Source organism: Larus michahellis, chromosome 3 (assembly GCF_964199755.1).
Source record: "Larus michahellis chromosome 3, bLarMic1.1, whole genome shotgun sequence".
In the NCBI taxonomy this organism is placed as follows: domain Eukaryota; kingdom Metazoa; phylum Chordata; class Aves; order Charadriiformes; family Laridae; genus Larus; species Larus michahellis.
Genome location: NC_133898.1, coordinates 35,978,351 through 35,992,301, shown reverse-complemented (window position 1 = coordinate 35,992,301; position 13,951 = coordinate 35,978,351). Strand labels below are relative to the sequence as shown.

General features: G+C 41.0%; 1 protein-coding gene across 1 annotated transcript in view; it reads left to right on the top strand.

The window, feature by feature from the left end:
* The first annotated feature begins 385 nt into the window (after positions 1–385).
* PLB1 (phospholipase B1) overlaps positions 386–13,951 on the top strand; it is an 84,677-nt gene continuing 71,111 nt past the window's right edge. Inside the window, exons 1-11 of the mRNA XM_074579675.1 lie at positions 386–434; positions 4,767–4,804; positions 5,958–6,021; positions 6,508–6,566; positions 8,052–8,092; positions 8,977–9,020; positions 9,952–10,036; positions 10,558–10,609; positions 11,807–11,893; positions 12,388–12,450; positions 13,770–13,852. Of these exons, the coding sequence (XP_074435776.1) occupies positions 386–434; positions 4,767–4,804; positions 5,958–6,021; positions 6,508–6,566; positions 8,052–8,092; positions 8,977–9,020; positions 9,952–10,036; positions 10,558–10,609; positions 11,807–11,893; positions 12,388–12,450; positions 13,770–13,852 (665 nt within the window). The remainder of the gene's footprint in view (positions 435–4,766; positions 4,805–5,957; positions 6,022–6,507; positions 6,567–8,051; positions 8,093–8,976; positions 9,021–9,951; positions 10,037–10,557; positions 10,610–11,806; positions 11,894–12,387; positions 12,451–13,769; positions 13,853–13,951) is intronic.

Sequence of the window (13,951 nt, the reverse complement as noted above, 5' to 3'; positions counted from 1 at the left end):
AATGACAAATTAATGTGTTATGTATTGCCTGGAAGACCCTTGACCCTGCTGGAAGCTGACTCATGTGATTTAGGTCATCGTATTTGCTGCGAGTCTCCCTGAGAAGTGGCCAGCTGCCTCTGAACAACCGAGAGAAGCTGTGCTGCTTCTGCACTCCTTTGACCCTTGGATAGGGAAATTTATAAACTGAGGTCACACTTGTCTTTGCAATAAGATACCATTGTCACTTTGCTTTCCAAAGGTAAAGATTCTAATAAATTTTATGGCTGCTGAGTTATCAATTTGTTAAAATATAAAGGAGGAAAAAGAAGATAATTTCTTTCTTCAGAGACTTAACGTCTAACAGACAGCACTCCAAGATTATCAATTCGTACAGGCGTTTATCATGAAGCTATCGTTAGGCCTGGTGTTCCTTTGGTTGCTCTCCTCAGAAGGTAGGTTTTGAAAGGCCCTTTGAAAATTAAAGTTACACAGTATTTAGGAACCTATATTTTTAGTTGTTGCAAGGTGGGTGTATAGCAGGAGTCTTAGAAGCAGGATGAAGAAAATCTGCGAGTAAAACTGATCTTGCAGGTAGTCTGGGGTACGTTTGATCATTTTCGATAAAGATACATGCGTTGGTTTGCACTGTTCTGGGGACTGACTGTGTCTTAGGCGGGCACTAAAGCTTTCTGATGAGAAAAACATCATCAAATAATTAGACTAACAGCGAGATCTGTCCCAAAATGGTGCAGAAATTCAAGCAAGGGACAGAGGTTTTCTCTGATTTCATATCTATGATCATCTTCTTTTCAGTGATTGAAGATTGTGTGAATGGGTTAGGCAGTATCCTGGCACTCAGGACGTCATTGATCAGATTTCTGCACATTTCAGGGTAGGGGGGGGAGCCTTTGTTGCCTATGCCGGGTCTGTGAAGTTCATGTGTGGTGCCATATGCCAGTTTTGTAGGACTAAAAATGCTGTGTATGTTTTGGCTTTATCGGCTCTGTGCTTCAGCTCTCTGTCTGTAAGAAAATAATGATAAACAATAATAGTGCTTTACCTTACCAGTAGTCTGTGAGGATGAGTATTGTCAGATGATTATAATGTGCTCTGATAAATAACTGTTAGGAGGTTTTGGTGCCTAAAATAAACAGAAGAAATGATCACATTTTGAGCCCTTTAATTTAGGGGAAAAGATGCATGGTGACTGGAGTTCCTGTGAAAACTTGATTCAGGAAAAAATGTTGCTTGATAGCAGCCTGTAAAAATTATTAGCTGAAACAGGTTAACTATACAAGCAAGGGAGGAAGGAGTAGAATCTTTCTCCCAGATTTTGGGAAAATTGTCAGAAAAATACTTGTTGGTTTTTTTTTTTTTTGTGATGTTGAGAAAATTAAAAATACAAGCTAGAATTACAAAATGAATAGAGTAAGGGAGTAACTATAATATTGGGAGCAGGCAGAGTTAAAAATAATCATTGTATGGAAAGCATAAATCCAAAGTAAACTAAGAAAACTAAAGAATATATTCTCTGGTAGGTTAAAATTTAATCAGCCAAGCAAAAAAATGAACCCAAGGGGCAACAATGAATCATTGTCAAAGGAATAAAAAAGAATAAATCCTTTTCAAATACATCTGAAACAGGGAGCCTGTAGGGCTGACTGGTGTATAAAAGAAAGCTGAAGCCCAACAGAAAAGCTTAATTAATTTTTCTTTTTTTTTTTTCTTTGGTGTCCTCTGCACAAAAGCTTAAAAAAGTCCTTGTGCTCAGAGCCTTTCAGTGTGGGGGACAAGTTGGGGAACAATCAAATCCTTGAACAAATTGACAACAAATAGTAAAAAGCCTGCCAGGATTAGATGATATCCACCCAAGGGAGTGGAAATATGCCAAGCAGAAATACGAACATGTCTACATATTAACTGTGGTGTGAACTATTTTTTGAGTCAGCACCGGTGTCAGGAATGGAAGACAACAAATGTGAAACCAGTTTTTATAATGGGTTTCTTGTTAGGAGGATGTGGGGAACTGCAGTGGTAGTTGTACAAAAGCAGTAATGTTGACTTCTGTACTAGGCAAATTGGTGATAGCAGCTTAAAGAACAGAGTGAACTGACCGGGAGTAAATATGATATAACAGGGGAGCTTCCTTGTGGAATTGATGAATAAAATCCATGACAATGGCTATGTGCCCATTGATTGATTATTCAGCTGGGATGTATTTGGGTTTCTACAAATCTTTTGTGCAAGAAATCCTAAGGAAGCTAACTGTCACAGTATAAGGGTGAGGAGGGTGAGGGCACCTTTGTGGGCCCCTGGTTAAAAGCTGGGGACTGAAAAATCAGATTGCAAATTTTCAAACTGTGAGAAGAGACGAGAGTGAACCTGCAGAGGCTCGTATTGATCTGTGTTGGGGCATGTTCTCTCCATGTATTCAGATGTGATCTGGATAAGGGGGCACGCTAGCTTGCTGATGCAAAACTATTCAGGATGCTTGGAATGAAAACTTAAAAGTTTAAACTTGCTCTAGCTATGCATATGCTATGGTGAACTCTAATTTAGATACTGCTTGGTCACAGAACGTAGCTATCTGAAAACATCAGCTCAGTGTTAACAAATAATTTCAGGAATCGGGGAGAGAACAGCATAGAAAACACATTTCTGCTGCTGTGTGTAGGTCCATAATTCACCCATATCTTGACAGTTGTCTATACTTTTCATCTCAAAACAGGTGTGGAAAAACCTAGGAGGGAGGGTAAAGGGGAAGAGTGCTCAGACTTAGGAAACAACTTCCACATGAAGTCAAATAGACTGACCCTTCAGCTTGGAAGAAAGATGGATGGGTATATGATAAACACAGACAGACATATGCAAAATGATAAGTTTTCTGGGAACACGGGAATGACTACCCTTTGCAAGAATAACAAGGAAACAGATCAAGTTATTAAAACAAGAAAAAGCATTTTTCAACACATACTTAAATGGTGAAGTACCTTTGCCATGGGAGTTGGGGGGGAAGCCGGAAGTGTGAAAGAGTTAGAAAAACATATAGACAAATTCACAGAAGAAAGGTCTCAGAGTTCTTCAACACTAAGTAGCTGCTTGCTCAGGGAGACCAACAGCACAGATAGTTGGGAGGACAGAGCATGGAATTATACCTGTATTTTCATTGTTCTTTCCCTAAGTATCGGCATTTGGGTGTTGTCAGAGGCAGAATCCCAGGTTAGATGGACCTTCAGTTTGACAAAGAATAGCTGTTCTTAAATCTTTGAAATGTTAAGAGACCATTCCCCAACTCACCCCCTCCTCACACCCCACCTCTGCAATCCCGAAAAATAGGATTGGATCCTCTTTCTCACTCAATGTAACCTGTGGACTATTCTCAAATACAGTTGAAATTAGTGTTAAAAATCTGAAAGATCCTGAGTTACTACAACCGATTTGCATGATGCAGACAAATCCTTCCTTGCACGTGCCTCCAGTATCTCAAACAACAGAGCTGGGATTCTGGTTATCATCCTGAGCAAAGCATCAGCTAAAAACATAGATGGAAGAAGCATGAATTTGAAATAAAATGTCACGCAAATGTCTCAACCTTCTACAAAGTACAGTAAAAATAATATAAATTTGCAAGTAGCTCATGTCTGAAACCCGAGTAGGGAAAAAAAACCAACCCAAATGCATGGAAGTTCCTGATGGTTATTGAAGATGGTCACGTAGTATGGCTCATGAGACAGACTGAGGTGGTTGTGGGGAGCAGTAGTGGCTCTCTGCCACCGTACTGACCTCTGTGTGCTCTGGTACCCATGTCCACAGGGGCTGCTCGGAGCCCCCTGCTCGTGCCAGGCACATCACCTCCTTGCAGCGTGAGCACTGCTGGCTGTCCTATGCATAAGTGTATCTCACCTGCTGGGCTGGGCTGCCTCCGCGTCTCCTCTGTCTTTGACATGGAAAGAATGATTTACGAGCAGAAGTACACAGCAGGACTAAATATTCCAGATGTAGCTCCTGGATGTTAAATGACAATTATTCTAAGTGCAGAAAGACTCGTTATGAGACTTGCTGGATGCTGATGGCTTCAGTGTGGCAAACAGGGACAGCTGTGAGCACGCTTTGAGGTTCAGCTGAGGGTCCACACCCAGACATCATAGCTACCTTTGTGGAGATTTCAGGATAACCCAAAATCTATGCGTATAAATCCAAGTGCATACTCAAGAAAAGAGAATAATGTTTACTGATATAGTTACAGGCCTGACTTCTGTCTGTTTCATCTGTCAACACTCTCTACTAAGAGAAGAAATGGCAGCTGTTTCTGTATCACTATGGCAAACTCACAACAGCATGATGTTGCTTTCTGACTGGGGAAGATGTAGATTAATGTGAACTGCTCCTTTCTAAGGAGTTCCACTTTGTACATGTTCAAATTACTCTAAATTTGTACAAAACAAAGCTACTGAGATATATGGAATGTGCTGAAGAGGAAAACAGGTAGAAAGGGCCTATGGAGGATGAGGTTGGTTGAGGAGATGCACAAGCAGTCTGTCACCTCTGTGTATGACTTCATTGTATTCCACTAATTTCAACAGATCTCACCTGCTTATAATAACTAAAGGCTTATTCTAGTATAGCAAAAACTACAAAAATACATTTGGTTGTTGGAATGAACCTCACTCTCAGAAAGTAGGGCAGAGGAAAAAGGTTGCTTCTGTCAGGATTCTGTCATTTTAGGTATATTAAGTCTTCTAAAGTATTTTTCTAAGGTTAAAGTATTTTTTTATGTTTTTAAGGTAATGCAGAAAATCTGGAAGATCAGGGGAAACTAAAGGTAAAGTATGAGTGCAGCTTTCTCTTTTTTTCCTTTTTTCAACACCTATCATCACCCTTCTGACTGTCACTTCCTCGAGGCAGATAGGAGAAGAAAAACTACAGCTTGGTGCACTAAACTGTTCGATTTTGCAAAGAATAAATGTAAAGCAAATGACTCAGCAATGTGACATTGCAGCTGCAAGATTACAGTACCTAATCAGGAAATAAAGGTTTCTCCGAGCGACGTTTGTTATTACGTTGCGTATCCTGTACGTAGATCGATTGTGGTTAGCACTTGTTCCTAGATGCTCTGTTGCTCTTTTAGAAACAAAAGACTAAACTCTTCCTTGTGCTATAATGGTGCAAGGCGTGCGCAGCATTGAAAACCTCCAACTGAGGACTAGTGGGTGCGTGTGGACTGTGGTGGCCCTTGATGCAATATGGGTTTCACCGTTACGTAGCTAGCCAAACGTGGTCATAGTGATGAGGGAAGCCCTAGCAAAGTCACCCTGGCGGGGTTGTCTTTTTAAGTACTAGGTGTTGGACCATACCTGGAGTCAGGATGTAGGAGGGCATTAAACAATGTTCCTCGTGGTACTTAGCTGTCTCTTATGTTAAGTGAATAACATCAATCACCATCAATCATCCTTGCCTCAAATGCAATTCTTTTTTACCCCCCTTCTCTTTAGTCCTTTCTATGACCACATGGGAATGTTAACAGTTGCCAAGGGCCCAGAACTGGTTCATTCTGCCTCTCCTGTTGCATGTTGGAGATGTAGCTTTTTGAGGTGTACATTGGGTGCCCCTTGGCATATGAAGATGCATGCAGTAGCTGTCCTGATGACCTCCTCCAGATTAAGCTTTCACTCTTTGCAGCAATGGGTGTAACAGGTTGTGTTCAGCACATTTTATTGTTTGCTCAGGCCCAGTTCTATGGCAATCAGTAAGAAAACTGAGCAAAAAGAATCAAGTCTTGGAAGAGTGAATTTGAAAATGCTGCTGTCCAGATCTGTGTTCCTGCGTATTTCTAGCAGAGCTGTAATTGCTCTTTAAAATTGTTGTTACATGAGTAAGAGCTTGGTACTGTGTGAGAATGGAGCCCATAGGACCCCTCCTTCCACAAATTTCCTTGTTAGATCTAAGCAATCAACCATATTTTTTTTATGTTAAAGGCTCTAAGAAGCTTCCAGTTTTCATGTGAACAGGCGATGTTACCCGAGACCCCTTCATCTTCAGGTTTGTGTTTGATTGTCCCTGTAGAGGCTTTCCCTCCCAAAATTATTTGAGAATGGGCTGAGGGAGAAATCAGCTGTTTCAGGGGATGTGTATGTGTGGGATATGACTGAAGTGAGGGTGGGCTCTATGAACTCCTCAGTCTTTTGTTCTATTTAAAATTACTTTTTTATCTTGGTTTCTTCAGCTGCTGTTGTGGCTATCCTACCAGTGGCTATAGGATGCCACTATTATTTAAATCATTCACAGTGGTGTTTTGTGATCTCTTCTGGCGTGATGACTGAGCATTTCAGTGGATCTGAACACCTGAGTAAAACTTCTCATCCTCTCTGACTGATTTAAAACTGACGGTCGAAAAGATCAGCATAGACTTCTTATGTATTAATCAATTTTGCTATGTTTTAGTATACTGGTGAATGTAACTTTCTTTCAAGGTTACTGCCTTTTTTTTTTTTTTTTTTTAACCTAAAGTCTTTCACCTTTCCGCAGTTCATGCTCTGAGGCCAGCTGACATTAAAACAGTCACTGCAATAGGAAGTCTGCAAAGAGTAAGTACAAGCAGGAAGTGTGCTGAACGTGACCCATTTCCTCCATTGTGACTCTGTGATGAGGTGACGATGAAGTGAGCTGATGATGTAGTTTGGGGTCCCAGTTAGTGCATTTAGGACTTGAATCTTTCCACAAGCATCAAAGACTTCTGGTGAAAAATGACTGGAAATACCTGCTGTTCGGTGTTCCAGTATACCCTGAGTCTAAAAATAGCCATCTGACTTTGCGCAGGAGGAAATGTGATCGCAGTGTTCTTGGAAAAGAACAATTATATTTGATGAGAGTGCTTGGATTTTCCTAACAATGAGCAGAACAGATCGAATAACTGTAAGAAGCGGCTGGGAAAACTCAAACTGGAAATAAGTACAATTTTGGTGATCACCATTAGAACAAATTATTGAGAAATGCAGTAGATTTTCCATCCTGTTAAAGTGTTTTCCGCAGAGACTGGTTTCCTATCTAGAAGGCAGAAGCTCTAGAAGCATCACAAAGGTATACTTCTGATGTATAAATCAGTGAGTAAAGTTCTCCTGCCTGTTCTAATACAGTCAGATTTGGATGATCTTTGCTTATTTTAATAGCTGGAAGCAAATATCTGAATAGATTTGGGGCCCAATTAAATGCATTTAACCACAATTCTCAAGTTTTGAGGAAGTATAGAAATGCATGTTGGGCAAAAATTGGTAGCCGTTGCAGGGACTACAACTGCAAAGAAATGGGGGAGGCACTCCCTTGTCACAAAACAAGTCTCAAATTTGAGTGGTATTCATCAAGACATCATACTTTTCCTTGGGATGAAAGCTTTCCATTAGAAAATCAGCACTCCTGGACTCCACCTCTGTCTTTGGAAGAAAATTACTGTCCTAAATGCAAAGGTGCATCCATATCTGGCGGATGGCCCTTTAGAGCCAGTCTTTTTTTGTGTTAATGTCTTTGTTGCTTCTGGATGTTGCCACAGAAAAACATATAAATGATCTTCTTTTAAGGAATGTCTACTTTCCTACAGCAAACATCTCTGTCACTGTCTCCTCCTCAGACTCTTTGAAATCAATGAACTTCCTCTGCTTATGTTTAGGGTTGTTTTTTTAGTAGACATCATACTGGCTGAGTGCCATTCCTGTAAGTTATCTAAATGACTTCAGGTTGCTTTCCTTGTTAAAAAGGTGTAGATCCAGAGAAATTTGGTTAGAACAGCGTTTCTTTTGACCAAATCTGTGTTCAACTTGTCACTTTTAAACCATATGTAATAAATTCATTAATGAAAGCAGTAACTAAGAAAGGATTATCAGACTATGCAAATGGACTGTAATAAGGAAGGTCTGGAAAATAATTTAAATCTGTGAGTAACTGCAACACAATGGAGAAGAGTATGTAGAAAACAATTTTACCTATAACTGGAGTGGAATACGGTAGGGTAACAATGTTTGTGGAGCAGCTAGTGTTCCCTTTGCTTAATGCTATTCTTATTGCTTGCGTGTTCACAGACACCAGGATCTGGCATGCATCATGAGGATTTACTCCAAAGGTAACAATGAATTGTTAGCATTGATAAGCGTCACGATACTAATTTATGCAGTATCACAGTGCAGGAATTAGACCCAAGAAATTCTTATTGTTGTTTTCTAGAGAGGAGGAGAAAGCCTGTGTAAACTAAAGGATTTTGAGACACTGGATCCTTCCCAATCCTTAGTCAATAGAATTTCTTTGTACTTACACAAGATATGGAACTACCTTAGGCTTGCAATAGCCTTGATTAAGAATTGCTGTTCCACGATGGATTCTAGGCAGTAAATATTATCATTAACTAGTTAGAGATCAGAAAGCGGAGATTTATCAAAGCAAAGAAAGAACCCAGGAGTCCTGATAGCCTATCCTCTGTTTGAATGATTCCCAGTGCTTCATGGATAAGCCTTACCTCATTTTCTTCTTTCCTGACCCCTTAGCGGATATAAATCAGTAAGTGAACGTATAGCTAAACCTTGTAGATGCAAGTCTGTGTAGCTCTTTTGAGTCATAACATTCCAGATGAGGATTTGGCCCTGCACTAACCAACTTTAAAAGAGTAATTTTTTTAAATGGTTGCACAAACATCCGTGTCCACTTGTATGTGGGTGAACGTAGAGAGGCTGCTGCATTACTTTTACATATGCATAAGCACAATTACTGCAACACTGAGAGTGTAGAGAGGCACAAAGAATTGAGATCCAAGACTGTGTTCTTACTCAGCAGTAGCTGATGACATGATGGTTTTGGGGAGGGAAAGGCTCATTCTAAATTTCAGCAGCTGCTGTGAATAGGCACTCTGAGCTGCAGCATAGCTAATAAGAAATTGAGGCTGTGCTATAATATATTTTTTTCTTTGAGAAATGGAGTAGCAGCAACTTCCTGTTTTCTCTTCCCTTTCTATAGCACAGGAAAGAGCCTCCTCGAAGTAAGCGTGGAAACTTTAGCAGGTGCGTCTTGCTGTCACACTGAAACTTGAGCAAATTTATTGAACGGGACACTGGCAGGAGCTCCAGTGTTTTGCCAGGCTGCAGAGTGGGTGCAGCAGAAGCACACTATAGGGGTGTAAGGGAAGCCTGAGGGACAGTGTACTCAGGGGACGTGAGTACAGCCAGTCTGAGTCATCTGTGCTGGTTTTAAAGAGTCTGTCTGGGTAGACAAATCAGGTTGAAGAAGCGATGCTGTAGGCTGCTGTAAGAGCCCTACAGGCCCAACTACCCATGCCTGAGTCCCTGCCGGTGTGTGCTTGCTGCCCATGTTAGCCCAGTGAAATCTTGTGTGGGTTTAGCTGTGCAGTACTCTTTCCACTGACACATGTTCAGGATTTACATGGGGGCTGCTATAGATGCATCACATAGGTGAGTTCATCATCTGAAGGAAGCCTTGACTTGCTTGAAGGTTGTTTCAAATAAAACTTTCATGTCCACTGAAATGCTGAGTTGAGTAATGGTTAGCTCCGCACTACATCTTCTTCATAGTGTCTTAACATCATCTCCATTTCCCTGCGAAAGGGGTTCAAAACCTGGCAACTCCTCAGTGCTTCAGGAGGCTGCCTCTGGGTAGCCCTTCCCTGGAGCTTAATTTCTGTGGCTGCCTGTGCTTAAATCTGCCAACGCTACTTGTGTCTGACATGAGAGATGGGGATGGAGGTTTCTAACCCGAGTCTGGAGGCAAACTTGGAGGTCAAACTTCCACTTCAGAAGGTGAGGAGCAAAATCGGCAAGAACAGCTGCAGAGGGGCTCAGCGTACCTGTCTTGCGTGCCAAGAGATCCTCAGACTTTACGTTTTCTGTCTGCTTTAGTTCTGTTGTGTTTATAGTGAAACTGCAGAGTAGCAGTCCCTTGTATGCAGAAATTGCCTAACCTGTGTATGTCATTCAGCTCTCATTAGCAGTTTTAATCCCTCGGTCCTACACCAGTCTCCTCTATCTGGCACAAAGGGAGCGACATCAGACAGTCAAGCCATGTAAGTCTGAGGGGGGTTTTGTCTGGGCAGTTCATTTACAGCTGGAAAGGTGGAAGATGGAAGCCATTGATGCTGAAGCACTTAACTGGACACAGAATATGTTCAGTACTGGCAGAAGCTGCACAGACCATACTACTGTGGCTCAATTGTCACCTCTCAGAAGCAGGAGGAACAAAGTCCACTGTGCTCTTTGGGGTCTGGAGCACCTGCCTTAACATCCGGCCTCCCTCTTTATAGCTGCAGAACAAATTTTTGGGCTCAAATAAAATTAGAGGTGTGCCTACCAACATGTGTCTGCTGTTTTCATCTAAGTGCACGTGTCTGTAAGTGAGATACTTGAATATGAGCTAATCACCCCAGGCTCTCTGTGTAGAACAGTCAAATGTCTAATCTCAACACATTTAGGATAGACAAGATTAATCCCACCTGAAGTCTCAGATGTTGATTTAATGGTAAAAATCAGCCAAAGCTTTACCCTTACCGATGCCTTCATAGTTTCTCTTTTCCTTTCTGCTTTTCAGAGACCTCCTGCGTCAAGCTGAAGAAATAGTGAAGCTCATGAAAGAGAATCAGGTTTGTCTAAAGCACATGATGATTCAGCGTGGTGCGAAGCAGAAAAGGGGAGAAATGCGATGAAATACTTTGAAAAGATTTTTGAGTGCTGCTTAAAATAGAAAATACCATTTCTTGAGGTTAACGGACTTTAGTCTTTCTGTCATAAATAAGAATCAATTCTGTACCTTTCAAGTACAGAGATTTGTTCTTGAAAGTATCCCACTTGGTTTATGTTTGTCAGAGTGGCTGAAGAGCTTGGTAGGGAAGCCAATGTGTTTGTTTTCCATTGGTTAAGGATGTGAGACCTCTGCTAGCTGTGCTCCGTAACTGTGCCAGTGTTTCTGAGAAGCCAACCCAAAATAATAGTTCTCAGTATTTGTCTCTTCAGTTTCCTCTTAGTCTTTTAGCATTATATTTTCAAAAAGGGCAGTGAAGACCCAGATATGCTTTGGCTGATGTCAGTGGTTGATGCTGGTGAGAGCTTGAGTTATCACTCACGGCTGAGTGCTTTGTAAATCCCATCCTGGAGTTTTACGCATTCGTTTTGCTTCTATTCTTAACCCCAAGGCATGTTATTTTGTAAAATGGTCCTGACATAATGGGAATCTGTAATTGCCAAGGCGATTCTGCTGTTGGCTCTTCGCTCTACACGGAGCCCGTTGGACTGTTTGTACATGGATTTAGCATGCATTTTTGTGGAACTGAGTGGTTCTACCAATGCTCTTCAGGATTGGCGAGAACTGCCTAATAAACATAGCACAGCTGAGTGGGGCTTTAGCTCTCAGATTTTTGCTTGAGTCTTCATCCCACTAGTGTTACCCAATCTCAGCAGTTCAGGAAGATTAACCCTGTCAGCAAGCTGCAACAGTGACGGAAAGAAGCAGCATCAAGCTCTGTGCTAAGCTGTGCATGCCCATCTTTTCCAATAGACTCTAATGGCAGCAGCAATTTCTGGCTCTAACCTGAGCTTTTTATAGGTGTGTGTTCAGCTTTAATCGCAGCATTTGTGGCCTAACCATCCATTTGCTGTTTCCTGTTGGGAAAAGCTGGATGGTTTGTCAAAAGGAAGTGATCAGGGTGGCCAGGGTTGGGTCATGGACTACTGCTTGGTATTGCTGATTTAAAGCCATAGAAAATCTTGTGTGAGAAAGGAAAATAGCAAATAGGTCTCTTATCATCCTATTCCTTTCAATTATATCTTTTTTTTCCTCCTAGATGATGGACTTCCAAAATGACTGGAAACTGATCACAGTTTTTTTTAGTGCTGAAAACCCATGCTCTTCCTGTGCCTCCACACAACTGGTAAGCTTTTCATGGGTTGGTTTAGCAGTCAAGGCAGGAGGTTATGAGACTTTTCCCAAGTTCTGCTCTCTGCCATAGTGAACCAAAGCAGTAGCTGGTTCCAGGACGTTGGAATGACTCTGCCCAGTGATGTAAGCACCTGGAATGCTTTTTTTTTTTTGGTATTTATAAACGTGTACTTAATTTGTGATCCCAAGTCCGAGATGCCTTAGTCTTTTCCACCTTCAAGTCTAAAGATACTTTTCTTCCTTATCTCTGTCTTTTTTTTTTTTTTTTTTCATAGGCTAAGTTGTCTAATTATAGGCAGTTAAATTACAAGACTAGTGCCATGTTTTGTTTTTTTTTCTTGGCGCCGGCTACGGCTGAATCCAGAACATAGTGGTTGTTGGTAACACTTCAGTGCACAGCTCAACGCACAGGGTTTGTGACTCTTGGCAAATTGATAACTTTGTTTTTTCTACTAGTTTTGATGGCATTTCTCATCTCATTTACAGAAGAGCTGCATATTGGACAACCTGGAAAAACTTAAAGCTGCCTTGGACTTTTTGTATAAAAAGGTAAGATTTATTCATCAACCTTGAATACCTGAATCCTTTGCTGATTTTTCTAGTCTCCCTTACTGGACATGGGCTTGTACGACTGTTCAGGTGATGTAGAACACCAGTTTCATTGACTTCAATCCACTGGCTTCATTTGTTGTCAATAAGTGTTTTACTCATGCTTTTAAGCTGACACATGCAAACAGAAAGGATGGGCAGGTAACTGCTCTGTTTTGCAACACAAGCTGATGTACCACTCAGTCTGGTGGGTTGATTTTTTTTTTTTTTTAAGTGATTTATATTAAAAATGGAGTACATCTGTCTAGGTCTGAAAGTCATTCATGTTTAGGAGAGCTGTTTGTGACAATAACTGATATCTAATTACTGGATGTATGGAGCTACCTAGGCCGTGTACAGGCTGCTAACTACCTGGTGATGACTTTTACAGACCAGGGAAAACACCCATTACAAATGTGTAATAGATCTTTTTTCCTATTAAGTGTTCATTTTAAGATCTCAGCATTTCTAAAGGTTTTCTAGCTGGCTGAGCTAAGAATTACCTACTTATCTAGGATAGTTTCTGGGAAATGCTCTGCAGTGAGTCTACTAATGAATAGTAGACTAGATGCAGATGTATCGCTACTAAAGCAGACTATTAACTGTTTATCTGAAGTATTTCAATAGCGTCTTCCAAGAATTCTGTTTGCTGTATTGACGGCCTAAAGGCTATCCTAAGCCTGCTATGGTTTGGTTGCCTTGGGCCGCAACCACTCGTTTTTCTCAGACTGATTTCAACAAATGTTGTGTACAGGTGAAGTTCCACCTACGCATTCTCTTCAGATTCTCTCCAATATTATTTCTATAATCTGTTTATGTGCACTTGTAAAAGTTGAAATATCATTATGTAAATGGAAGTTTGCTTTCTGCTTGGGGGAGAGGTGAGGCAGGATGCACGAGTGCTTATGCTGTTATACAGGATGTTTCATCCCCAGCTTTGCATTGGTACATTACTACAAAAATGGCAGTTCCTAATTCATTTGAGGTCAGTTTGGTTGACTGGTGTCAACGTACTGGTTACATAAAATGTATTGGTGGGTCTCAGTCAAGAAGTCATGGTCACAAGTACTTCGTGAATGAAGATCAACATTATTCTAGATGGCAGGCATAGGAGTAAGGTTCAGGATGGAACTGGCAAGGGCTTAGATCATTGATTTTATGCTGGCAGAATCCCAGGCCAGAGGTAACACATGTGAAGCTGTAGACGTAATTTACGATTATCACTACTTGTGGATCTTTAATTGCAAATATAACATGATTAATTTATACTGTCACTGCAGGTGCCCAAAGCCTTCGTAAATTTGGTGGATTACACTGAGCTGATAACATCCTCTCCTGCATGCCAAGGTTACAATAATACCAGGTAACATTCCTTTAAATTCTTGACACTGTCTCCCACTAGTTTTCAGATATGTACTTTATAACTGAGGTAGAGTCTTCTGAACAGTTTTTCTGCCCTTAA